At 42.1% G+C, this 26764-nt stretch overlaps 1 protein-coding gene and 1 long non-coding RNA gene across 3 annotated transcripts in view; one reads left to right on the top strand and one right to left on the bottom strand.

The window, feature by feature from the left end:
- Arhgap25 (Rho GTPase activating protein 25) overlaps positions 1 to 1630 on the bottom strand; it is an 83532-nt gene extending 81902 nt beyond the window's left edge. Inside the window, exon 1 of the mRNA XM_020177423.2 lies at positions 1247 to 1630. Within this exon, the coding sequence (XP_020033012.1) occupies positions 1247 to 1307 (61 nt within the window). The 5' untranslated portion in view covers positions 1308 to 1630. The remainder of the gene's footprint in view (positions 1 to 1246) is intronic.
- Positions 888 to 23774, top strand: LOC141414833 (uncharacterized). Of its 2 annotated transcripts, XR_012439730.1 has the most exons (4): positions 888 to 1323; positions 18058 to 18348; positions 22110 to 22202; positions 23176 to 23774. It is a non-coding gene; the product is annotated as an uncharacterized lncRNA (long non-coding RNA). The 2 variants fall into 2 exon arrangements; XR_012439731.1 differs by lacking the exon at positions 18058 to 18348 and having other exon boundaries at positions 23176 to 23772.
- Positions 23775 to 26764: the final 2990 nt, after the last annotated feature.

Here is a 26764-nt window from a genome sequence, read left to right as displayed (position 1 = left end):
CTTATGTGAGGAGAATCAGGACATTTTCAAAGAAACAGAGTCATAGTAGTTTTGCTTTGAAAATGAATTGTGATGGCATAGAATGAGCACGAGCCTAGTGTATTTGCAATGATGGTTAAGAGAAAAAGCTCTTGCTTATGTAAGAAGCATGAACATTACCTGTTCTCTGAATTGAGCTCAACAGTTAATGATTCCAGCTTGGTTAGGGAATGCCAGTCCTCTCTGGCCACCAAGATAAATTAATCTTATTTTTCCTTCAACTCCTTTCTCAGATCTTCATCAACACTCTTCATTTGTGAATTTTCAGTGGACTACACATTTTAGCGGTAATCAACCACCATTAGGGGTCCAAGCTAACCTTTGTTCCAAGCAAAACTCTTCCATGTTGTTACAAACACCTTAACACTTACCTGTGTCTATTATCAAGAAAGTTATCTCACTATGTGTTTATACATTTACATTTATTTATTATTATATATTAAAATTATATGTAAATATTACTTAGGCAATCACTTTTAGTTCAATTTTCTCTATTCTATATTACTGTAATCAATTTAATAATAGACGATATCTGTATAAAGAATACCATAACAACAATTAAATACTAGATTTAAACTAATGTATCACCATGATCATTGGAGGTAAAGGGTATGAATTAAAAGCCGGAATACCTCAGAATTATCCCTTAAAGATAACGAATTGAAAATGTTTCTCTTTTTCAACTCTTCTGAGTTCCTTCCCATTCTGTTCCTTTAAAATTCTCTTTATTATACCTTGTCTGCTTTTTGCTACAGATAGCCACATCTTGACCCCTGGGCTCACGAAACAGGACATTCACCATTGAGTTTAGTCATGGATAGAGCACATCAAAAGACTGAAGTCTTTGTGCTCCTATTGAAAACCACTCAAAATATGGATGAGTTTCAAACCAAAGGGAATCGACCCTACCATGAAATATAGGGAAAACCTCAGTTTTGTGCCTGATATGTAGCCTAAGACCATCCTATATTCCACACACCAAGGTGCTCCATTCCACAGTTACCTCCAGATGAAAGAGAACCCTCTCCCAGCATTTGGAAACCTTGAGTCAACAGATCAACTTGAATGCAAATTTTCCCCCAAACTCAGACTTACTGCAGGCTCTGGTTTTGAAGTAGACTATGCTCCCTGCAGACCATCATGCAAATGCTGAGTGCTCCAGTATAAGAACCACAGAAGCAGAGAAAAGAGCTGGACCCAACCATACCTATTTTCGCAGCCTCTGCTTTCAGGTTGAAATCCCAGTTCCTTGGTAACTTTAAGGACATTTTGCCTCCGGTTTGGGTGAGTAGCTGGTGAAGCAGTCAGTCTGCTACAATTTGTGCCTTTCTTGCCTTTTCGATCTTTCCTTTTGACTTGTGTCTGTCTTTCCCTCCTTAAGATTGCTTCACAAGCAGTCTTAGGTTTGAGCTTGATTTGCCAATGTGTCTCCTCCTTTCTCTCAGATGAAAGGTCCATCCATCTGTCACTTCAGAATGGCACCCAAGCTACCCCTCACTCCCACCCACAAACCCCTAGGGACTGGCACCCGCTTTTCTTGCTTTCAGTTTTACCAGAAATATCCCAGTTGACACTTCGCTCTGCGTCATGGGAAGCAGAGCTTCTGTTTTAAAGAATCTCAGGCTTTACTAAGGCGAAGTCGTGATAAACAACTCTGCCTCGCGGCTTTTTTTTTTTTTTTTTAACTGTCTGCTTCCTTGCATTTTGAGGAAGTGGGTAGCTGTTCAGTGTAGTGTGTTATGAGCATGCTTTCTTGAAAAAAATGTTTCTTTGGAAATGCTTGTAAAGGTAGAATAAATGCATTTGTGATGTAAGGTTATAGTTTTGATTAAGAGAAAAATTCCAAGAGTCTTGCTTCAGCTCTGTTTCTCTCCTCTTCACCTTAAGGATCAAACATCCAAAAATGGTCAGGAAAACAGCCATCATTCTATCAAAGTTCCCTTCTTTAAAATTGTTCCTGCATAAGGGACATGATCAGCTCTTCACCTGCTCAGGATAAAGGTTCCCAGTGATCTCAGCCTCAGGTAGGGAAAGTTTCGATGTATTTAGCAGAGAAGTCCATTTTAGCTGGGCAGACCCATTCACATATCATGATCATCCTTTGGCATCACGTACAGGGTTTCGAATTGGACCAACATGTGTTTGAAACTCACTTTTTTCACTTCTCATCTCTATAACTTTTAATAAGCAACTGAATCTTTCTGGACCTCAATATGCTCATCAGCAAAATGGGGTTGGTTATTTTGCTGCAGAACTGTTGCAAAGGCATGCAGTACAGAGCTAGACCCCAGTGGTTACACCATAGACATTATAATCCAACCTCTACTCCACCTTGCTCAGTTCCATGTCAGGCATATGTTAAACTAGGTCAACCTAACCAAAGGTTAAGCATTTGAATACTAGAACCAGACTTCCTATGTTCACATCCTAGCTTAACCACTTTCTTGCTATATGATTTTGAACAAGTTTCTTGACCATTCTATATTTCAATTTCCTCATCTGTAAATAGGGAAAATCACAGCGCCTACTGTTATGAGGTTGTTGTCAGGCTTTACTAGGTAGCAGGTGCAAAGTGCTTGGAGCAACCACTGCTCACCATCCTGCAAGCTCTAAATCCTTGACCCATTCATTCAGTTATTCGATTGCCCTGGGTAACTCTGTCATACTTTGTTCTTCACCTCCCACATGGTCCTTTCTGTTGATGAGCAGACTTCCTGTTTCATTAAGAAAATTGATGCAACTAGAAGAGAATGTCTGCAAGCTCCCCTTCCCCATATCTCGCCTACTTGCGTGTGAACCTGTTTGCTTGATGTTCTCCCTGTTATAATGGATGAACCAACTCTCCTCACCCCCCATCTCTACTGCTTTCTCACTGTCTTCTCTCTTCTCCATCAGTATTCAAAATATTATGTTTTATTCCAACTTTAAAAAATCTTTTGTTACTACTTCCTCCTTTGGCTCTCTCCATTTCTCTCCTTCATAAAAATGAGCAAAGCTTTGATAAGAGCCATCTACACTTGTAAATGTCGCCCCCTTATTCTTCCCAGAATTTCTTCCATTGATGTTTTTGTACCTATAACTCAACAGAATATCTTCTCATTAAAGACACTGTCACCAAACCAACAGATCAGTTCTCCATCATTAGCTAGCAGTCGTGTTAGACACATTTGACCACTTTTCTCACCTCTGAACCATCTCTCTATCTGGCTCCCAGGAATGATGAGTGTGGCCTAGTTGTCTGCTTGTCTTTCAGGCTGGTATGTTTTGGTACTTTGCTAATTCCTTCTTATTTCTCCAACCTCCAAATATTGGAGGAAACCAAAGCTTAATCAGTGGACATCTTTTCCATCTCTCTTCACATCTTGGTGAACACATCTGCCTCAAGACTTAATTACCATGCATGTATACTGACTCCAATGTAAATTTCCAGCCCAATCCCAAAGGACCTCTGCTCAGATCTCTATGAGATATCTCAAACTAAACCTGTCCAAAACTAATATTCAGTGACCATTAGTGTGGGGAGCTAAAGGTGCTGTGGTGATCGGAGAATATTCTTCTCATAAGGAATGAAAAGAAAATAAGAAGCAAGAGCCACACAAATGTATGGTCCCATCCTGTCTGTTCACATTCTATTGGCCAACACAGGTCACATGACCAAGCCCAAAGTCACTAAGCTGGAAGGAGGAAGGAGTAGGGCCAGGGATATTTGCTAATCAGGGCTTCCATCCATAACACCAACCCGGCTCACCCAGCTGCTTTCTGGCTTCCCTGCCCTGACTCAGACAATCATGACGTTTGGAGCCCTTCCTGACTTAAATGCCTCTGTTCTTTCTCTGGTCCTAACAAGAAAGGAACCATCATGAGCCCAATCCAGTAGCATCTCCATAGGGAAATGAACAACATCCAAACTTTCTGTCCTAGCATCTATAACTTAGGAACTCTGAAAATATTTTGAAGGTGGCTTTTAGGAACATACAGGGAACTTCCTTTACTCTTTTGGGTGGCTTCGTGTGAGTCCTGGAAAAACTCATGACCCATGGGGGAAGTTGGTTATGCATACTCGGAAAGGCAATCAGAAAATGCAGCACTGGAAAGGCCCCACACTGTAGCCTTCCCTCTTCAGAGCCCTTCCTGGATGTCGTTCCCTACGTGAAGCCACAGGGACAGAGACTTGTCTGTTCCATCTTTGTTCCCCTTCCCTGACTTTATAAAATGAAGAGCCAGATGTCTTGTCTGGTCCCTGAAGTTTAAATTAGCATGGGCAATAATGAAAGTAAAATTCCATCTATCCATTTGCTAATTAAGAACTAAACTTTTGCTGGCTGTTGGAGGAAAGCTCATGAAGAGGCAGGCTTGGCTCTGACCTTCGCCACCATTCACATACAGCTAATAGTGTTGAGGGAGAAAGTGAATAATTAAATACAACAGGAGAAGGCGATGCTGGGGGAAGTGCAGGGAGTTATAGGAAGGGCCTGATTGAGACTTGGAGAGGAAGGGAAGGTTTCCTGGAAGAATGTCTTTTAAGTTAAGGTTTGATGAATGAGTTAGAGAAAGAAGAGTTCTCAAAAAGGGATCTAGACAAATGCAAGAGGCACAGAGGCAGGAAAGAAGTCTTCAGGTTGCTCGTGAGAAGGAAGAAAGCCATGAGATGGAGGAGAGATGAAGCTGGAAAGACAGGCCGGAGCCCCAGAGGGTTATATCTTACAGGGCCCCATAGGCCTGGGTAGAGTTTTGACTGGGGGGCGGGGCGAATGGCTCAAGTGGTAAAAGTGTGAGGTTCTGAGTTCAAGTGCCAAAACAAACAAACAAAAAAGAGTTTTTACTTTTCCCTGGGGAAAATAGAGGTCATTGAGGAGTTTTTAGCAGGGTGGGGTGAGGAGACTGTGGGCAATATCTAAGTGAGAAGGAGAGAGGCAGCATAGCAGGTATGGAAAGAAGAGAAAACAGACAAGAGCCAAGTAAGTGACAGACCCAGGGGCTCCTAGTGAGAGAAAAAAGACACCGGAGGGTTGGAGGTTCCAGCCACAGAGATGGACATGCACGGAGAGAATGAGGACTGATTATGAGGGGCAGGGAGTTGAGGTACCTTGAAGAAGATGGTGGGCTTCAGTTGGGGGATGTTGTATTTGGGCACCTATGGGGGCCCTTGGGTACAGATCTTGTACAAGAATGTGAGCCTCGAGTTCAGATAGACTCATTCATTCATTCACTCACTTGTCTCATTAACATTTATCCATGACTGTGGATGAATGTGTGCTGCATGCTGAATGAACAAGCATGATTAGGAACCTGGCCTGATCCCCAAATGACTCATGGGAGAGAAGTGTAAACACATCAACAGTACTATGCCAGATACAAAAGTGGCTCGCTATGATAAAAGCGAGAGCACACAAGGGAGGGGTGAGGATAGGTAAGACACCTAAAAAACTAGCTAGCATTTGATGCCCTTAATGCAGAGAAACTAAAGCAGATACCTTAAAGCAACTGAGGCCAATAGGAAAAGGGGACCAGGAACTAGAGAAAAGGTTAGATCAAAAAGAATTAACCTAGAAAGTAACACCCACACACAGGAAATCAATGTGAGTCAATGCCCTGTATAGCTATCTTTATCTCAACCAGCAAAACTCCTTGTTCCTTCCTATTATTGCTTATACTCTCTCTACAACAAAATTAGAGATAAGGGCAAAATAGTTTCTGCTGAGTATTGAGGGGGGGAGCGGGAGGGGGTGGAGTGGGTGGTAAGGGAGGGGGTGGGGGCAGGGGGGAGAAATGAACCAAGCCTTGTATGCACATATGAATAATAAAAGAAAAATGAAAAAAAAAAAAAAAAACAAAAGTGGTTCGCTCACAGGGTAGGAGGGGAGCAGAAAATGGTCAGCTCTGCTTGGATGGTTGGGAGGTGTGTGCGTGGGGTCTTTCCAGGAAATGGGTCACGCTTCCTGACACATAAATCTAGTCAGGAAGCAGGGTAGGGAAGAGGGAGGAGGACACTGTAGGGAAATAAAATGGCATATAGCTGTTAAAACATGACACCTATTTAAGAAAGTGTCAGGAATAGCAAATGGCTGAATGGGGAGATGGGCAGAGGTCATGTAGTCCACCAGGTCCAAGGCCTGACTACTTGCTGAGGTCCTGGAGTCTATTCTGTGGTGACAGAACTTTTTAAGCATTCCTATCATGGTTATTTTGACCATTATGGAATTATATGTGGACCTTTGCAGAGGTTTTAAGAAAATATGAATATAAATAACTTGCTGTTACCATTTAATGTGTACAGTAGTTCTCTCTCCATCCGTGGGAAATATGTTCCAAAACCCCCAGAAGGCACTGAAACTTCAGCTAGTGCCAAATCTTATATGTACTATATTCTTTTCCTATACATAGATAGCTATGATAAAGTCTAATTTATAAATTAGGCAGGGTAAGAGTTAACAATAACTAATAGTACAATGAGAAAATAAATAATATACTGTAATAAGACTGTCAGCACCACTACCCTTGCACTTTGGGGACATTATTATGTAAAATAACTTATTTGAACATAGGCGCTGAGCACTACAATAGTCAATCTGATAACGGCTGACCTCTCAAACAGGTCAAGAGAATGAATCTGGCCAAAACCCCTACACTCTTGTGAGGTAGTGCCAGGTGTGATTGGAGTCATGCTGTATTACTGTTTTCCTTATAATAGATGTAAGAAGGTTAATATTTTATACCCACATCTCATTTGAAAGTGAGAAGGAAAAGGTAGCCTGATGTCAAGCATGCTGGGACTAAAAGCATTTCTTTGCAGATGTGAGACAGTTGTGCTTCCCACCTGGCTCCTGCAGGTATTGAATGTGGGAACTCCATGTCGTAGGGATACTCAGCCAGGAGCTACACCTTTAGTTACCACTAAATCACTAAATGCTAAAGGCTAATGACTGCATCTTGCTTTTCTTCCTTTCTCTTTTGGTACAGACTGGCCTGGACTGTGATGCTCCTATTTATGCTCCCCCAAATGCCTGGGATTACAAGGGCACACCAACACACCCATACCCATCTAGAACTTTTATTGGTCTAGATGGGATCTGGTAAACTTTTTTCCCTTGAACAGAAATCCTCCTGATCTCCATTTCCTCAGTAACTAGGATTACAGGCTTGTGTCACCATACCCAGCTTACATCTTGCAATAGTGAATGACAGATTCCCCAGCATATGTGTCCTGGAATGTGGAATTTGGATACACAAATAATAAGATCCTTTTTATTTGGATTTTCTATATATTTTATATATTTTAAAGAAAACTAGACTTAAAAGGTTTTATTCCCTTTCCCTAGACATATGAGAAAAACAGAAAAAAACCCACCACTTGTCAGAGTAGGAGATTTCCATCCTCTGAGTACTCTGTGTGAGCACAGGCACAGGCTCTTTCGCTCAAACAGCAGAGCCTTGTTCCTCCCTGCCCTGATCCTGCCTCATCACTGACCTATGCTAAGTTCCCTGGCTTTGTCGTATCACAGTTTGATAGTCTATTAAACTTGTCTTCATATCCCATAGCCAAGAAAAATTTTATCCAGAGGCCTGAAAGCCAAGACTGGCATTGTTGCTGTTGAGAATCTGCCTAGAAAAAGACTGCTCTGTGGGTCACAGGATCGGGGGAGAAATGTCTATTTAAGTGAGAAATTTATTATCAAGAGATTAGAAGTAAACCCCAGTGTTTTCAAATGGAAGCACACAGAGCAAATCAGGAGGAAATGTCCATGACATAACACCCTCCTTTTGCCCATTATTATGGGTTACGTTATATTAGGTAAGGTCACATGAAGCTGCCAGTATTTTGCAGCTTTTGATCTGTAAAAAAAAAAAAATGGCTTCCTGCCACCTATTTCTCTAATAAATATCAAATGAATTGTTCACTTTGTAATGTACTGGGTCTGCCAGGTGCTGAGAATGTAACCAACAGCAAGACAGACAAAAATGTCTGCTTTCATAAAGCTGATTCTATTGAGAAGAGAGAGAAAAATAAGTATAGTATGTTTATATGGTGGAAGTGCTGAAGTGAGGAAGAAGTGCACTAGAAGGGGGGAACACTGTCATGTTAGTGGAGAGAGGGAGAGACTGCCAATTTTAAATAGTTAGACAGCAAAGTCTTCATGGGATAAGTGACCTTTGAGTGAAGACCTAAAGAAAGGGAGAATGAGCCATGTGGACACATGTAGAAGAAACTTCCAGCAGAGAGAAGGGCAAATACAAGAGCTCCAAGCTCTACCAGAGGTGGGAGGAAACCTAGCATATTCAAGAGATAGCAGTGAGGTCATGAGCATGGAGAAAAGGGAAGAAAGGGACAACTGTGGAGACAGGAACTAATCGTATGAGGCTTTATAGGATTTGGCCAAGACCCTGCCTTTTATTTGGAGTGAAGCTGAAGGCAGAGTAATGATTTGATTTGAGTTACACTTTTAAAAGTTGACTGTGACTCTGTGTTAAGAACAGACTCAGGGATGGGGAAGGCAAAGACAGAAGCAGAGAGACATTAGAAACTGAAGTCATGGTCTGGGTGAGTGAGATGGTGGGTCTAGATCAGTGTGAACTATCCAGTACACTATACATGGTTGTGGGGTTGACACATTGTGAAAAACCACAACCCTCTTGGGTAGGTGAGTTGAAATACAGTGAGGGTACCAGGTATCAGCCCAGAGCATAAATATGGAGCCACATCTATCCAAAGGAATGTTCTCTGCACCAAGTCTCTATCCACTCATGAAGTCATGAGGGTGATGTTCTAAATGTTACAAAACACAATCCCATATGTACCAGTAAATGCTCTGGTGGAAGCCAGAGAGGTGGTAAGAAGTGCTTAGACTCCAAGTATATCTTGGGTCAATGATATCATTTCCAGCAATGGATTGGATAAAGAGTGTGGAAGAGAGAGAGGAACCAAAAGAAACTACAGGCCATGGCTTGAGAAAATAGAATAATAGAGGTTCCATTTGTGGTGATGGCAAAAAGGATGGAGATTGGCAAAATTAAGTTAAAGATTCTCAGTAAACATCCAAGTGACAATGGTCCAGTAGGCAGGGGAATATGAGTATTGTTGGTTGGCTGACATCCTTTGGATGGACGGTTTAGATAATGTAGAATGACTTATTTCCTGGACCTTCAATTACTTTGGTTACCCAAAGTAGTTCAGGGAGAACCTAAGCAAGTGCGATTGGTAACTGCTTGATGGGTCAGCAGGTGTCTGAGGCCCCATTCTTTCAGCATCCTACAGAGTCAACAGTGAGCACCAGGCTTGTCCTAGCTGAGTCAGTTGCTCACCCTTGCTTTCTTTTTTGTAGAAAGGAGTTAGAAATGGAAAAGTTTTGCTCAGGAGAAGTAAACATAAGCTCAAGCCAGGTGTAATAGTGCATGTCTGGAGCCTAGCTACTCTGGTGGCTGAATCAGGATGATCTCTTGGGCCCACAAGCTCAAGACAAATTTGGGCAACATAGTGAGTCCCTGTCTCAAAAACAAACAAACAAGCAAAACATCATTATAGACTCAGATGTCAAGAAATCTAAGCTTAAAAAACAGGTGTTCAGAGGGGACTCAAGGGAAGTATTAGCTCTCTAACACCTGTAGTGTTTGGGAATTTAGTCCAGTGTGCAGTTGAGTCAAAAGGCACTTGGGCTTTCTTACTGTATGAAGGGTAACCATCCTTGCAGTCTACCCAGAGAGTGCCTAAGGCCACTCATCTGATGGTCCTGCTCAGCTGTACAGTTCTACTCTCTGATCCCAGGTGTTTATCAATCAAGGTCTGGCCCTGTCATATCTGGACTAAGAGAGGGGAGAATATTTATCTCCACCCTCACTGACTTTCTATTCAGCACGTACTACCCCCAAAGATAGATGTCAGATGTGTCCAAGCACAGTCAATTGAGGTATTTCCTCCTCCTTCCAAGTGAGCCAAAAAACTCTGTGGGGATCTGGGAGTCTCCATCTTGCCACCACACATGACCTCCAGGGACCAGACAGTGTGTTAGTCAAGCCACCCAATGCATATCCATAGGTCTACTGTATGTCTATTCCAGGCTGACTGGCTATCGAGTGGCAGGGCTTTCTCTCCAAACTCCAAGGCCTAAAGTCCGAGTGCTCTGCAGCAGAGGGTACAGCTGTGGGCACCAACTCCCAGGTAAGGAGGCCAGAGAAACCTGAACAAGCAGGCAATGTGATCGAGGAGGTAAAGGAATAGCGTCCCCTAACCCTCTGCTTCCAAGAGTCTGGAATCTCTCCGTGGCCTAGATGTTCCTCGAAGAATCCCTGCTTACCAGCATTCCACAAGCACTCAGTTCACACCAGTCCCCAAAGATAAGTGATCAAGATGCCAAGATTTAGTGGCCTTCCTTTTTTTCTTTGCAAGTCCTCTGATCCCAGTAGACTTCTTGCTAATCCTAAGAGGGAGCCCTAGGACAAGGAACCTTATTTGCCCTCTTCCTCCCTGACCATGTTCTGGATAATCACTCTCCTAATAACTGCTCTAGACTTTTATCTGCCCCCTCTTACTCTGTCCTACCTACAGCAAATAGCTTCAAGGAGGCTCTGGATAAATGGAGCCTACTCTTATTAGTTTCAAAGGTCCCTTCAAGTTTTGGATGGCTCACTGGTTTTCTGTTTTGCAGCTGGACCCCAAATAGGTCTACAGGCTTAGGCAGGTTGCCCTATGAGCCCCGGGTGGTTAAGTCACTAGAATGCCCCTCATGCCTCCTTCACCTTGACTCCACTGAACCTTTTTCATTACTGACTAGTAACTACAGTATATGCAGGCTAACTGCAGGCAATCTTTAGCCCAGAATTTTCCTGCTGGCCTTGAGTACAAGCTCACTGCCTTGTGCAAGCCAGCCAAGCCAAGCACCACCATAGGCAGCACTCATACATTTGCCCTGCTTCTCCTGGGAATATGCTGAGCCTGGCTTTCCCTTTCAGACTGAGTGTATACCCCACAGTATCATCTCTTATCTAACAAAATACTGTCAGTCATCTTGCTTTAGGTGATGGGTTCCTATGGCAGATTTGTCCACCCACTTTTCCCTTCCTGGGCTTCCCCTGCCTCTCCTCTAACTCCTTCCAGTGTGGGGACTGGGAAGTTATGCCGTCAGATCATGCTGAGGGTAGGCTGTGTCCAGGTGGCTACAGTCTTGGCAGAGGGCTAAGCATTGTAGGTGTAGGTGTAGGTATAGGTAACCCCACACAGGTATGTAAACTTATTCTGTGAGTCCAGCTCAAGACTGGGGCAGGTGTGTCTGCACCCTCAAAATCAGCCATTATAGACATCTCATTCTGCAACAAAGGTCCACATATTAAGCCTTTACTGCTTGTCATGTGGCCTTAGTCAACTGCAAATACATTTTATCCAGAGATTTTTGTGACCTGTATTTTAGGGGCCCAGTTCTCTTTTCCCAGAAGGCCTTGGGATGCATAGATAATAACTGCTCTATCCGGTGTCTTATCTTTGATCCCATTATTCCCCTAGCCTTTCACACTATAAGAAGCAAACTAAACAGTGTGTGCAGCACTGCCATGATTCCAGTTACCCATATATGGGTCATCCATCAAGCTAAGGTTTATGAGAGACCCTCCTTTTCAGGCATTTCTTGATCCACAGATGACAACATAGTCCCCAGACCACCAATGTTCCTTAGGCCAGCAATTTGCCCTCTTGTGGTGTTTTTTGGCCTATAGACATTGTGGTTACTCCTTGCTCATGACATGCCATCACCCATGGGGTAGGGGGAGACACCCTCCACTCTGAAGACCCCCATAATCCCCTTCTACATGACTGGTCAGGCAGCATTTGTTCCACAGTGACACGCCTTTCCATAGACAATATTGATACCACTACTTGTTCAGGCTTGGTACAAATGGCAGAAAGGCTGGCAGGTACCTGCAGCCTCCAACATCTCAGATATGAGTATGCGGCTATGTTCCATAGGGAGACCTCTTCTGGGAGAAGCATTTGGAATGAAAAAGTCCAAGGAGTCTTTAGATGCAGAATCCCTTATATCATACCTACAACAGACCACAGAGGCTTGCAAGATCCTTGAAATACCCATCAAGGACTAGGAAGTCAGCAAGGGATTTGTTTGACACAGCAGTGTATTGCTTGCTTTCTAAGTGGTTTGTCCCTTGAGTGACCTGTCTCAATCTCACATGGGATTTGCCAGCTATTTCACACTCTAAGTGATTGGAATGACCACTCAGGGAGAGAAGCACAGCCACCATCACTCTCACCTCACAAGAATAGAAAGCATAGAGGTACTGCTGTTCCTCTTCTGGAGCACAGGTTCATGTGTCTCCAGCTGAGTCCAGGCTGAACATGTCTCTTCCCAGTTTGGAGCATAAAGAACCTGGATGTCAATTGACTTTCTGTTCAAGGTTGTCCACTCCAAGTTCCACTTGCTCTTGTGTGCATAGTGTTTTACAAAGCTGTCTTTGAGCACTGATGTGCCTATAGGTGATATGGAAATCCCAGGGGTTCAGGAGCCTGAACTAGGAGAAAAGCATTATAAGGACCAGGAGTCCTAGAACCTGACTTCCTGGGTTCAAATCCTACTTCCTCAGCTTACAACCTGTGTCACCATGAGCATGTTGATTAACCTTTCTAAGCTTTACTTCTATCATATGCAAAAGTAAGGTGGAGTAAAATCATCTATAAAAAGCACTCAGTATGGTACCTGGCATGTAGCAAGTTCTTAATACACTTTAGAATAGCAAATAATTTTCATTGGTGAAATTATGAGTCACAAAGAGCCCTTCAAGCACTTATGTGACTTGTAATCTAACAAATTTAAGTGTGCTATCCATGCTCCATCTAGGGGAACATGACAGACTTGCCCGTCTTTATTTTAAAGACCCATTAGGCTGCAAAACCAACTTGGGCCAGATGCAGAGGGGCATGGAAAAGTGAGAGGAAGGGTGCTGTCTGTCCACAAAGCACTGCAGTGCTGAGATGCTGAAGGTAGTGACTAATTCTGGACCACAAACCATTGGTGTGGTTTAAGGAGCCCCTCCTTGCCTGCCCAGTGGCCCAGCACGTGTGCAAACAATGACACACCCAACTTGCTTAGCTTGGACATATTGGGTGAGAGGAAGTGGTATGCTTGGAGGGCTGGGGAGGAAAGGGGGACAGTTATAACCCTGACACAAAGATGGGAAAGGAATCCAAGTTGCAGAAAGACAAACTTGTAATCCACTGTCTACCTAGGATTTCACTGAGGAAATCCACTGCCACAGTTGGAGCACTTCATTTTAAAGACAAACCTGAACTGCTCGGCATTAACTTCTACCCCGAGATCACGAGATGCTCAGCAGGGCACTGCCAGAACAGGAAGTGACAAGGACAACTGATTCCACAGATGAACAAAACCCATGGTTCTCATCGACTAACTACACATAACACACCCAGAGTAGCTGGGGGAAGGGAAAAGTGAGCTGGAGCACTGAGTTCACTTTCAACTGAGCTCACACGGGCAAAGGCAGTACTGCAAACCCACTTCCTCTTCTGACTCTCTTTAAAGCTTGTATGTGAATGGAGCAAATATTATTCAACCCATTTTATAGAAAGGCATGGGGGGGACCAATTTGCTTACAGATCAGTTCAGAAATTGATACTGTGTCCATAAGTTATTATAATCTTTAGAAATATACAATATGATCCTTAAAATATACAATGTGCAGTATGATCCTTGAAGTATAAAATTCAGAATAAAACAAGGAAATTAAGATATAATTGTTAGTTCTGATGGTGAAAAGAGGAAATTAACTTTGACCATTTTCATAAAGGGAGTCACCATGCTTTATCTGGTATACAAAAAGCTTTGTTTATGAAATTTGAAGTGGCCAGTGCAATTGAAGCTTGTGTACATCTTCATTTGAAACCTAACTGTTTCCAATGTTAATTTAGAGTTGGTATTAGTTAAAGTGGCCCCTAAAAACTTTGTGAGTCCTGATACATGGACATGGAGCAGGCAAAAAGCAACCAGGAGGTTAATTCACAAGGAGGCTTTGGAGTCTGGGGGCTTGGGGGGCAGGAGTTTGAAGCTTTATTCAGCTATTTGTGAGCATGACTGGATTTCTACAAAAATGTATTTCAGTTTTGAAGATCATATTGATTTAGCAGAGAAAATAATTATCTGAAGGGATGACTTTCAAATCCAAAACATCTGGGGCAGAGGAAGTGTATCAGAAAATAGCCTGAGAGTTTTAAAAGCACATAGATTTTGTTCGCCTTGCTATAGAACTTTTGAGTCTGGGAGGAGAGGAAAGGCTGAAAGCAGACTGTGGCCTTTATGGACCAGAATGTGTCCTTTCTGACGACAGCAGTAGCAAAGTGCTTATAGCAACATAACTTTGAGGACTTTGATCTTTGCACAGGGCAAAGCTTTCAGAGCAAGCATAGGGCTATTATTGTAAAAGACTAGTTGCAATGTTTCCTTGTGTGTGTTCTCTGCTCTGCCCCAGCCTCATCCCGCTGCTCCACTAAACCTTTATCATGGGAGTTCTTCAGAGTGGCATTTCTCAAGCCACCCATTGCCAAGGGACAGCAGTTCTTCTGACTTGTGATTTTAAAATGGTGACCTTCTCTAACTGGGTGTGTTCATTTTCAGAAAGGGCCCTGATCAGTCGGCTGATAGTGCACAGGAAGTTGCTTGATCTTTCACCAAAACCAAAATCAATTTGGTCTTTGCATAACATTTAAAGTCTCCTGAAAATGAGCATAGGATTTAGATGGGTGACACAGGTCACTGAGCACCCCAGGGTAGTCAGCCATCACTCAGACTGAGTTTGGGTAATAAAGCAAGAGGTCATGATTATAACAAATGTCAGGTACCAAGTTTAGTAGCCTGGACCTTGGAACCCTGGGTGCTGAGCCCTGAGGTCAAGTTATTTGCTGTGATTTCTGAACCCCAGACTTCTCATGACAGTATCTCCTGTGGGGTGTACTTATGAGAATTAGACCTGTGTGTATGTAAAGTGCCTGGGTCGTAACAGTCATTCATTAAATAGCAATTAGAATATTGTTAAATGACCCGGAAATAGAACTTGAGAATGTGCTCCTTGAGAATGTGTGTATAGGGAAAAAAATCTTTTTCTCTCTATATTCTCAACACTTCACTTCACTTCTGAGCAATATGTAGGGTTTTTTCCCCATACCACCCAGACAATTCTCCAACACTGGCTGGACATCCTACAATTCAATTCAGTTCATCCATGATCTAGCTGGAGTTAGCAAGTCCCACAGGTGAGGGCTCCATCCCTCAAGATTGTTCTGACTTCAGCACCAATTACAAGTCCAAAGTTGTCCCCTGTACTTCTGATTGACTAGCTATAAATTGGGGTTCCCATGACTCCCTCCTCAGATTCCATAATTTGTTAGAACAAGTCCTAGGGCTTGGGTAAATACTTACATACGTTGGTTAATTGTATAATAAAATAGATGCTCAAGGATACAGAAGAACAGTCAATGAAAGGCACATAGGGTGGGTCTGGAAGGGTTTGGCTGGAGGAGCTTCTGACCTTGTAGAGCTGGGGTGCACGATCCTCTTGACATGTGCATGTGTTCAGTATCCTGGAAGTTTTCCAAACATTGTACTTTGGGGATTATTTTTCTGCGAGTTTGTCATGTAGGCATGATTGATTATTATTGATTACATCAGCACTTCTGTTGCTTAACAAATAACAGGGATTTGGGGAGTTCTGTGTCAGGAACCAGTATCAGAGACCAGTATATAAATTTCTTATTATTTTACAACATAGTAAAGGGATTTTGCAGATGTGATTAAATCAAAGATCTTGAGATGGGCTTCTAACCTAAATTATCTACGTGGGCCCTAATTGTAATCCAAGGGTCCTTATAAGAGGGAGGCATGATGAGCTCTGACTATAAAAGGAAGAAGTGAGTACAGAAGTGGAGATTGGAGAGATGTAGAAAAGGGGCCACAAGGCAAAGAATGCAGGCAGCCTCTAGAAGATGGAAAGGATAAAGAAATGGATTCTCCCCTCAGATTGCCCAGAAAGAGCAACCCAGCTAACACCTTGGCTTTAGCTCAGTGAGACCAATTTTAAACATCTGACCTCCAGAACTATCTATGTTCTAAACCACTGAGTTTTTCATAGTTTGTTACAGAAGAAAGGATAAAACTAATTTGCTTGGGTGACTGCCTCTGGAGGTAATTTCCAACAAAACCCTTTTTTCAGAACAAGATTATCACGTATTTATGACATACCTATTTTGTACCAAGTTCAAAAGCAGGCAAGCCTATAGCAGGAGAATGCATTGAGTGGGAAGAACAAAGGCCCTAAGGCAGACAGACCCTAAGTCTGTGACTTTCAGACTTTCTTGTGCATTTGAATCACCTGGTTTCGTATTAAAATGAACATTCCTTTTCAGAACCTTGGGATACAACTGATCCTGTGTCTCAGCATTTCTAACTTGTTCCCAAATGATATGATGCTGCTGATCCTCAGACCACACTCTGAGTATCAGGATCTAGAGGATTACTTTGAGGGAACACTTAATTGGCACTGAAGAGATTCCCCTTTAATGGATCTGCCCTTGATTAAGTTTCCAGTTCTCTCCAGTCCTTTGTAAAACTCCTTGACAGGTGCTCACAGCTAATGGCATGCCATTCAATTCTAGTCCCATCTAGTGAATTGTATAGATTGTATAGGTTAACTCAGCTGTGCAGGATACCTCAGTTAATGCTCCCAAGGCAATATAAAGTGTACTAACTATTCCAATTAAACGGTGAAGTAAATAACTTAAAGCAATGAAGTATGAGTGCAGAAAAGAAAACAGAGCTCATTCAATGAAATCTGTTAATATCTTTGGAAAGAAAGAAGAAATGTACATCACCAGAAAATATCAATTCACAAGTGGGTAAGTGGAGAATCACAAAATCTCTACGCCTGGAATGCTTTAAAAGTGTCTTCATTTTCACTCCCACTATAAAGAAACCAAAACTTTCCTGCTGGTGCCTCTTAGATACAATGCATACAGGAAAAGTCACAGGAATGAGCATCTGTCTTTTAAGTTAAAATGTAAAAGGTCAAGTGACTGTTGTCATTCTCAATGGCGATGTGCTTATTTACATTTCAGACCTTTGGCCTCACATTCACAACACTGCATGTTTTTACCTAGTGCCCTTTTCTTGCCTTAGCACACAAAACCTGTCAGACCAGGATTCAGCTCTGGTTTCTGACAGAAGAGTTTGAAGCTCAAAAAGAAAGCAGTGAATTGACTCATTTTAGAGCCAGCAAAAACCTCAACATCCTGACCCTGGGGCAGGATCTCTGGTTATACCTAGCATAGGACCTATGGTTTAACATTCATTTAACTATAAAAGAAACACTGAAGAGTATAGACAAAGTAAATATTGAGAGAGAGAGAGACAGAGAGAGAGAATCTGCCTTCATTGTTTAGCTAGGATCAAGGAGGAGAGGCAAAATTCTATAACACTGAAGGATGCTTGGGTCAGAAAACTCTACCAAGTAGAGTGAGGCTGCCTATTTGAGATGGCCTTAGACACCTCATAGTGGTTTCTCACCAATGTAAGTGCTGCCTGAAGATAGCATCATGTGTTTGAGGATTTGGATAAAACTAGTGTGTGTGTGTGTGTGTGTGTGTGTGTGTGTGTCTGTGTATGTGTTGTACATTCTCAATCTGCACCAAGAAAATCAAGCTTCAGTTTCATAAAATCATGAAGGTAGAGAGACCCATATTCCACATCCTCTGAGTCACCTTCTGAGAGAAGAATGTTTACCCAAGCTCCAGGGTAGAATACAGGTAACCCAGGACAGACTCTGGAACCTGTGACCCTCTCCCTTGTCAAGCTGACACACTGTAGTGCCCCTGTCTTTCTCAAAGTGTTTTGCAGGAATGTAAAAGTTAAGAAGCACTTCAGTAGCATCACAGTGTGCCCCACAAAGGTTACGTGGATGTTCACTGAGCAGTTCTCCTTCTTCTTTTTGACTTCATTTTTCCTTCTTCTTTTGAAACAGATTCCAAGGGATGGTAAACAAACAAACTGGGCCTTTTCATTCAAGTTGGGAAGCCAAACATACTGCTTTATCTCTCTGCTCTCCCTAAGTCCCATCTAAATGGCAGAAAAGAAGGACGCAGGGCACAGGGAAAGATCAGCATGAATTTCTTCATGAGTGGAATCACACTGAGGGATAAACATGAACAGGAGGGTTAACAGCTCAGAAAATGGCCCAGAGTGCAACAGGACAAAGAGTCAGAAATGGCAGATACGAAAATGATTGAACAAATGCCTGTGGAATAAACCTAAGGTAGGTTTGTTCTCCTAGCCACCTCCTCTCACTCCTTTATGTAATAGTGACTTTTATGCCCCAACTTAGAGCCAAAGAGCTGGTCTTTGCAGCCTCTTATCTATATGCCTGAGAAGAGATAAGAATAGTACTTTATCAGAGTACCTGCTTACAAAATCCAGCCCAACTGGTTTTTAATCTTAAACATAAATGCACATCACACAAGAAGTCCATAGGTTTGATGGCTCCAGCATGATCAGTTTCTGGGTTCTGGGATATCATTCTTTCCACCTTTCAGCTCAGCCCACTCAGTATGTCAGCTCACCCCATGACCACAAGATGGCGGCATGCCTCTCACCTAGACAGGAAACCATGGAAAGGAAGGATTGAGCAGTGTTCTCTCTATTCCCACACACTTCTTACAAGAGCAAGCACTCTTTTCCCAGTACACCTAAACAAATCTTCTGTGGGAACTCATTTGCCAAAACAGGGTCACATGCACACCCCAAACCAATCACTGGCAAGAGACATGGGATTTTTTTGCTATTGTTGTTGTGGGGAGAGGTTGTCTTTGAGCAGTGTTTCTCAAACTTGAGCACATATCAAAATTGCCTGAAGCACTTGTTAAAGACACAGATGGATTGCTGGGCTCCAGCCCCAGGGGTTGTGAATCAGAAGGTGGGGGCAGGGCGGAGGATTTGCAGTTCTATGGAGCTCTCAGGGTTCTGATGGCACTGGTTTGAGAACTGTATTTGAGGAGACGATGAACAGAGTGAAAGGGCCCATCCTCTTTCAGCATTTTCACAGTGCACACTTCCTGCCCACATGTTTCAAGTTAAGCTCCACAGTGCGCATGTCATACTCTCGTGCTCAGCAATTAGTCACCCCTCTCAGTCGGGGAAGTTATGATTGTAGCCACCAGAAGAGCTGAAAGCAGAAATGTTCAAAAGTGGGAGAGGAGGGGGAGGAAGGAATTCAGTGAGACATTTTATTGTTGTATGTCATCTGAATGAATTGGATTTTTCTTTCCATCTGTGTTATTATTTTACTAAAAATATTTTTGTAGGGATTGGTAGAGTGGCTCAAGTAGTAGAGTGCTTGCCTAGCAAGCTTGAGTCCCTGAGTTCAAACCCCAGTGACTCCAAAAAAAAAACCAAAAATGTTTTTGTAGTACATGTTTCCTGCTAAAGAATTTTTCTCAACTTTCTTCCTTTCTTTAATCAAGCATGTCTATGTATCAAAATCAAGATTGTGTATGGAACATAATGTAGGTGGGAGTAGTTATTCTCTCAATGATACCAATAATTGGGTTAAAATCATCGTAAGGAGGTTGAAAAAATATTAAACATGCACCAAAATTTATCTTAGGAAGGCACTCTTCCCCACTAGAAAACTATTTTGAGAAGAACCTAGGAGTCGTTTTCACCTGCAATCCTGCAAACCACCACTACCAGCAGATCACAGACCTTTATGAAGGTCAGCACCTAGGCCTGGGAGAAACAAGCTGAATGGCTACAAACAAAGGGAAAAGTCGTTGGACCTCCTTGGGAAATCCTACAGAGAGCAGAAAAGGGAAGAAGAAGAAATGAGGGTTTTTGAGTGGGACAGGGCTGCATTCTGTGTGAGTGATTTTGTTGTGATGGAAACTAGAGGCCAAGTTTCAACTGTGACATGAGATGACCCAGACATGTGAGGAGGAAGTGGAAGACCAAGGAGACAGAGAAACTCTGAGAACTACATAGGGTTGGTCAATACTAGGGAGATGTAGCAGAGACCTTGGATTTCATTCTTCATGATCCCTGTTATTAGAGAGCTGAAGGGATTTTCACCTATATCACAAGGAACAGATCAGCCCCCACCTGACTCCTCATTATATAAGACCTCGAATAAGCCAGCAAGTGTGTCAGGAAGCAAATATTTCAGCTCTGTGAAATTGCCAGTTGTCTGAGGACTCTGACTTCCTGGAAAGGAGCTGTCATTCACCTGCTGAAGAGACATCTTCCTAGAAGTATTCAGGATAGGGGTGTCCATCAGTGTCCAGAGCCCCCTGAGGTGGGAGTCACTCTAGACCAAAAGCTGACTGTTTGCTTCAGACAGGCTGGTGTTCATCTATGGAAGAAGACAGAGAAGCCAAGGTTGACCCATTGTGGGGGAGGCTGGGAGGGGGGAGTCTTGATAAATAAATAAATAAGTAAATAAATAAAAACTCTATAGTTATTTTTAGCCTGATTCATTCCATAATCATTATTTCATTCACCAGCTGAAAAACAGTGACTCTAATTCAAATAATACTTATGTTCCATTAGCTTCTGGTCATCATTCCCCTTTAATACCCAGGAAGCAGTCTGAAATTCTGCCATTAGTACAAAATTGTTATTACTCCATTTGCTTAGGAATTTAATGGATTCTGTTCATCAATTTCTTTTCTTTTATGATTCTTTTATAATTCAAGTCTGTGTCCTTTTTTTAAAAAAGCATTCCCATTTCTCTTCACAATTGCCATACTACGTTGCTTTATTATTTTTTCCTTCCTTTCTATGGCCAGTTCTCCTTTTCGTTTCTAAATTATCTGTTTGACCTATTTGCTGACCTAACATAAAATCAACCTAATACAATCTGTCTTGGGTAATTAGCTGCTTCCTTTATGGATCAAATGGACAGGCTTGTCATAAGACTCTTCAATGAAGCATCTCTCAGAAAGGATAACACTGTTACCTTAAGGAAAGCCATTCTTTAACTTCTTAGGATAAAAATCATGAGAAGAAATGCGTTGGCCATTTAGTCTCATAATCCAAAATTCAATTGGATTCTGCTTTCTTTGTCTCCACTCCATGGAGGATCATAATGTGTACAGATGTCCACATTGCTGGCCTATCTTACATTTGTCTTCCTAACCCTCAGGGACAAGGGTCATATGGCTGGCTGCAGGGCAGGGAGTGTGCAAAGTGGGATTGAAGTACCACACACTCACTTGCCAAATTTGATATATTCAGATCTTGGTTTAATCTGTTCTAATTATAACCTGACAGAGAAAAGTTTTCTATGTCCATGACCATTGAGGCTATTTGGTAAGAGAAAAAAAATTCTTGTTTCTTAGCTCCCTCTGCTGGACATTTGCAAACCCCTCTGTTCCCTTCCTTATGGATCTTGAGCTTTGTGTACACAGGGGAGCATCTTCCTGCCACACATGGCTGATAGGAAGTCGGGTCCACATCATCCAGGAAAAACAGGCCTTAGCTTCTCCAGGAAACCAGTGCTCCAAAAGATGAAAATGGTTGAATTCAGGTTAAAATACAGGCTTCATCCCAAAGAGAAGTGAGGCTGAGGTTCTGCTGTACTTCCAAGTTAGGAGCCAAGGTCCAGAAGTGGTGGGGTTTTTTGCTATTGTTTGTGCTGCTGGGGTTGAACTCAGGTTCCTCATGCTTGCTAGGCAGGCACTGTGCCACTTACACCACCCCATCCGCTCTGAAGTTGTGTTTTACACCTAATTCAAATTCCAGTTACCACCATTTAAACTTATGTCTCATGCAGATTTAGTGGGGAGGGAGAATACCTAATGATTATCCTGACTCAATATGCTTGGTTATTTAAATGACCTTCCTTCCTTCCTTGGGCTAAAAAAAAATCCAATTCTATTAATTCTACTCTCCTTTGTTCACAATTCTTATCCTCCTGAAAGATTCTCAGACACCAATAATAGCAATTCAGAGAGACATTCAACACTGCATTTGAGGTCTTTCAGCCTTTTCATCTTGGGTTTTCTCATTTTTTTTCTCCTTAAGAGTCTTGCTGGTATCACTGCATTCTTTCTGACTCTGATGAGCAGTCAACTGCACGGTTCCCAATCTGCTCATGACCATGCCTTGTGCATAAAGGTAGGCAAGCCAGTTCATGATGCTGAATGACACACCCAGTATGCTGTGCCCATCGTCCCAAGGTCTATAGCTCAAACCTGTCCCTGGCAACATCTTGGCACATCAGCTCAGTAACTGGTTCTCACTGGCCAGAATACAGTTTAAACTCACATTCTATTTGACCCCAGTAGAACTATATCAAGCAAAATGGTTTCAAGGCTCTAAGCTATATCCATGATTTGGACAGATCAAGGTCATGTTTTACTGTTATTAGATCTTGACTTCCCTGAAGACCTCAATCAAATTGACTTGCTACCTAAAATATTAAACTTCGTAACCAATGTTCTAAAATACATATTTCAATTCTATTCATACTTATGATAACAAATGTTTTTACATTTTAGTTTCAAGGTATTATACTATTAATTTCAATTAAATGATATATGGAAACAAATAGCCTGATTATTATCTGCCCACACTGTTACTCCAGCCCAAGTATTTCTGGTAGTCCCCATGAGCTGTATATACAGGGAAATCTCCCTCTCATGGTGGCTCTATAAGTACTTCATTGGCTGAGCACCAGGATCTCTCTTCAGATCTCCACTGCACATAGCAGTGGTCACCAGCACTCCACCAAGCAAATCCTGCCCTTGGTCCAATGTAGCTCATCCAAAAATGATCACTGCTGCTGTGGGCCACCTCTTGAAAACAGTAAGCCATGGGGCACGAGAGCTATGCAATTTTCTAAAGAAGAATGCAAGAGAGTGGTTCCCTTCACATTGTGTTATATACTGCATGAAGTATTACAAAGCGGGACTGCTTGAGCCTGTAGACTTTCCAGTTTGCCTTCAATCCTGTCCCCCACTGTCATGTGGGCATCTAAGGTAAGGAAAGATTTCAGTAACCTCAATTATGTCCTTTGAATCCTGACTCTTCCTGGGAAACATCTTTTTACTGGATCAAACTCCTGATGCATGGCTTCTTCTTCCCTCAGGTTGCAACCTCCCACAGCAGACTTCTCTTGGGTGGTTCCACCAGCTCACCAGGATGATCTGGTATGTTCAAGCTTCAGATGTGCAGCTTGAGTCCCACAGAGACACAAAGCACCAATCAGAAGATTTCTTTGCCTCAATGCAAATGGTCATCTGTTAAATCTGTTCACCCATTAACCAAATATGTCTGAACCCTTCACAACAGGCTGCACCTCCAGTTGTAATTTCCATATTGAAAATGTTTTCCATTAGAAAAGGTGATTTTCTCCATTGGAACTTAGAAAACTAAAAAGCAGCTTCAGATGTTCACTGTGCAATCTTTTAATTGACATTTCTAGGGTTTTAGCTTTGGAAGTGGTGAGATGGTGAAGACGCATATGTGTCCAATGTCAAGAACAGAAACAGTCAAATAATTTAACCAAGAAATCATTCTTTGGAAGTGATTTAGTGAAACTGAAGAGAAAATAAAGAAGATTTTTACAAGAAAAATGTTTATTTTTGTGGGTATGATACTGACAAAGAAAAATAAAGGAACAATAAAATGAAGATGACTATTAACTTTAGAACGTGTGCCATAATAGATAACAAGATCTCAAGTTCCTATGCATTATTTTTAAGATTAAAAAAAAAAAGCAAGAATACATATATTGTTTCATGACACTGATATTTAGGAACAGAATTTGAGACCCTTTTAAATTTCTTACATTAAATTCACAATGTTTATAGTAATACAGAAAAATTAGTATTTATTCATCATTTGATTGAGCCATTTCTTCCATGATAGCCCAGTTGCAGATAAATCCTCTTTCTTGCCACCTTCCTTCCCACACTAATATCTCTTCTCTTTCCCTGTTCTACTTCACATTCCTATCAGCCTCCCATATGAATGAATATGCCTTTTGAATTATACCAGTTCTTTGGTAGCTTGGTATGCAATTATGCCAATGAGTCATCTCCTTCAGGGATACTTGAATTCTAAAGCTTTCTCTCCAACAGTGTACTGAAAATCTTCTTTTTAATGAAAATCCAGTATCAGTTGTTCAGGGGATACAGACAAGGTTAATTTAAAATCCCCAATTCCAAAGTCTTAGAATCAAAAGCCCTCCTTATGATTTTGGTGAATTCCCAAGAGTTATTCCTTTGCATTCTCTTGACTAATGGTTCCTGAGTCTACGTGCACTCGCTTTGTATCAACTTGAACTCAGAAGTCAGCACCATTTTTTTTTTAGTTTAATAAAATTTGCCAAAATTTTGAATGCATTTGACAGTGCACATCCCTCTACCACCTTTTCCTTTTTTTATATGAGCAGGAGTTGGGAAGGTGGCTGAAAGACAAGTATAGTGAAGATTATACTTCCAGTCATCTTTGGAGAACAACCAGGAGAGGGCTTGGTGAGGACTGGTAACAGAGGCAAGGTATGGGGTAGTTCTTAGAAAGGGACTGCACCTTTCAGCACACTCAGCAAAGTGTTGTCAGTAGCAATTAATGCTGGTGTTCCTGCAGCCAGGAGGAGCAACAAAAGTGACAATTTACCCAGCTCCCCCAGTAAGGAAGTTTGAGACATGAGGTAAAGCGCAGTGGCTCTGTCCTGCTTAATGACTGTTGACTGGAAAAAATGATTCTCTTCTCTGAAGGCTGGTTTCCTTCAAAATTTATGAATATAATTGCCTCCACCCCATGGCCTAAGCTCTATATGAACTTCCTAACTCAAATTAAAACGGACAAACATAGAGCCATTAAAAACAATTCAAGGCAATATAAGTGTGCTTCATCTTTTAAAGATCCACCTTCTTAACCCATAGTGAAATAACTTAAGCAACCTTTCTTCCATCTCAGTAATGTCTGTGTGGATGAAAGCCATTCCCTGGAAATATTCTCTCTCCCATCCTGAACCCTACCCTACCTGGGTCTACTTTCTCACCATCCCATTCCTATACTTAGTATAGTTTTCTTTCATTTCAACATAAATTCTCTAACATTTCTCCTGTTTTCTAATAAATTAGACCTCATAATAATAAGAATGACCCCCAGGGAGGGCAATGTAGCAGGGAGAAGGAGAGTAGAGAGAATAACATGGTCAAAAAGAAAGCACTAAGTTTTGTTACTAGAACCAACAATGCTAGAATTTCCAAGATGTTCCTAACAGACAAAGGGAGGGCTGGAGAAGGTCAGAGATTAAGAGTATTTGTGCATGGCTGAGTATGGTGGCGTTGCCTGTAATACCAGCACTTGGGAAGCTGAGGGAGGAACAGAGAGAGTTCAAGGCCAGCCTGAGCTACATAGGGAGATCCCATCTCAAAAAACCAAGGGCTGGTGTAGCTCAGTGGTAAAGCACTTGCCTGGCATATGCAAGATTTTAGATTAGATCTAGGAGTGGTTAGGCATATTTGATTTTGTTCTATATAAGGGAAAAAAGATCTCTTGGAAAGAAAAGCAGTTGTGTGTGTGTGTGTGTAAGTGAGGAAATGTGTCTCCGCTACTTTCACGTCTGGGTAAGGGTCTTCAGTGAAAAACCAGAAATACAGAGCAGCGTTTTCTAGGGCTGCCATTAACCCATGCCAGGGCCATAATCCACTAGAACTATTGTTCAATTCCCTTTCTGCCACAAGAGACCACTGTAATAAAAAGCAAGAGCAAGATAACTCCCGAAAGTGTGAGGACAAACGTGAAATCACAGAACAAGGTGCCAGGTCCTGAGTAGCCTGACTGACTCATTCCTACTAACGACCTTGGAGGGTCTGGCATCTCCTGTCCTTTGCTTTTGGCCCCTCAAATTTAAGTAACTGTCCCAGAACTTCCATCCCCACCTGGCCAGGAATTACCCAGACCAGGTCCCTCTGACCAGGTCCTCCTGCCCTGGCTGTTAGCAAGGAGTCAAGCTCACAATTTACAGCTAGTGGCTAGAGCCTCACTCAGCTCACCGCCCAGGTGCAGAGAGAACAACCCCCCACCCACCAGCCACACACTTCCTGGAAAGCTTTGTTCTCAGTTGAGCACCTGCCTAGATGAGAGGCCTTCGCAAATCCTGTGACACTGAAGAATTGGCTTCTGTCCCCAAGTACTCCACCCCTGGGAGTCTCAGTGCAGTAAACAAACCTTTTCTGCATAGCAAAACCTGGGACAGGTATATTGGACACAACCCAAGTCCCTGCTGATTGATCACTTCTTTGTACTTCCATCTGTGGGCAACAAGTGTGTACTGTTGACCTTCGTCTGGTCATTCTATGTGTTGGGATGCATGACCAAAAGTGTTTTTCATTTTAGACATCCACAGGTCAGATCCAGATAGGTTTTACTCCTATAATACACCTACAAATTTTCAAGTTTCTGTTAGGAATTAACATGCTATATTCAGATTTAAAAGTTAAGGTACAAACTAAAATATTAGCTCATGAGATTGGCTAATCGTTTTAAGACCTTGTTATCTTTAAACCAAAGAATGTGCCGTATTATTCTTTCTAAGAATGTTGTAACAATACTGAGAGCTAACAAGCATTGATCTGCCTGTGTGTCAGTCACATATGACATTATTTCATCTGAACCATGGTTGGCTCCCCTCTTACTAAGAATGGGTTCAGCACCAAGGAGTG

The sequence above is a fragment of the Castor canadensis genome, chromosome 12, assembly GCF_047511655.1.
Source record: "Castor canadensis chromosome 12, mCasCan1.hap1v2, whole genome shotgun sequence".
NCBI lineage: Eukaryota > Metazoa > Chordata > Mammalia > Rodentia > Castoridae > Castor > Castor canadensis.
This window is presented reverse-complemented; position numbering and strand designations above follow the sequence as displayed.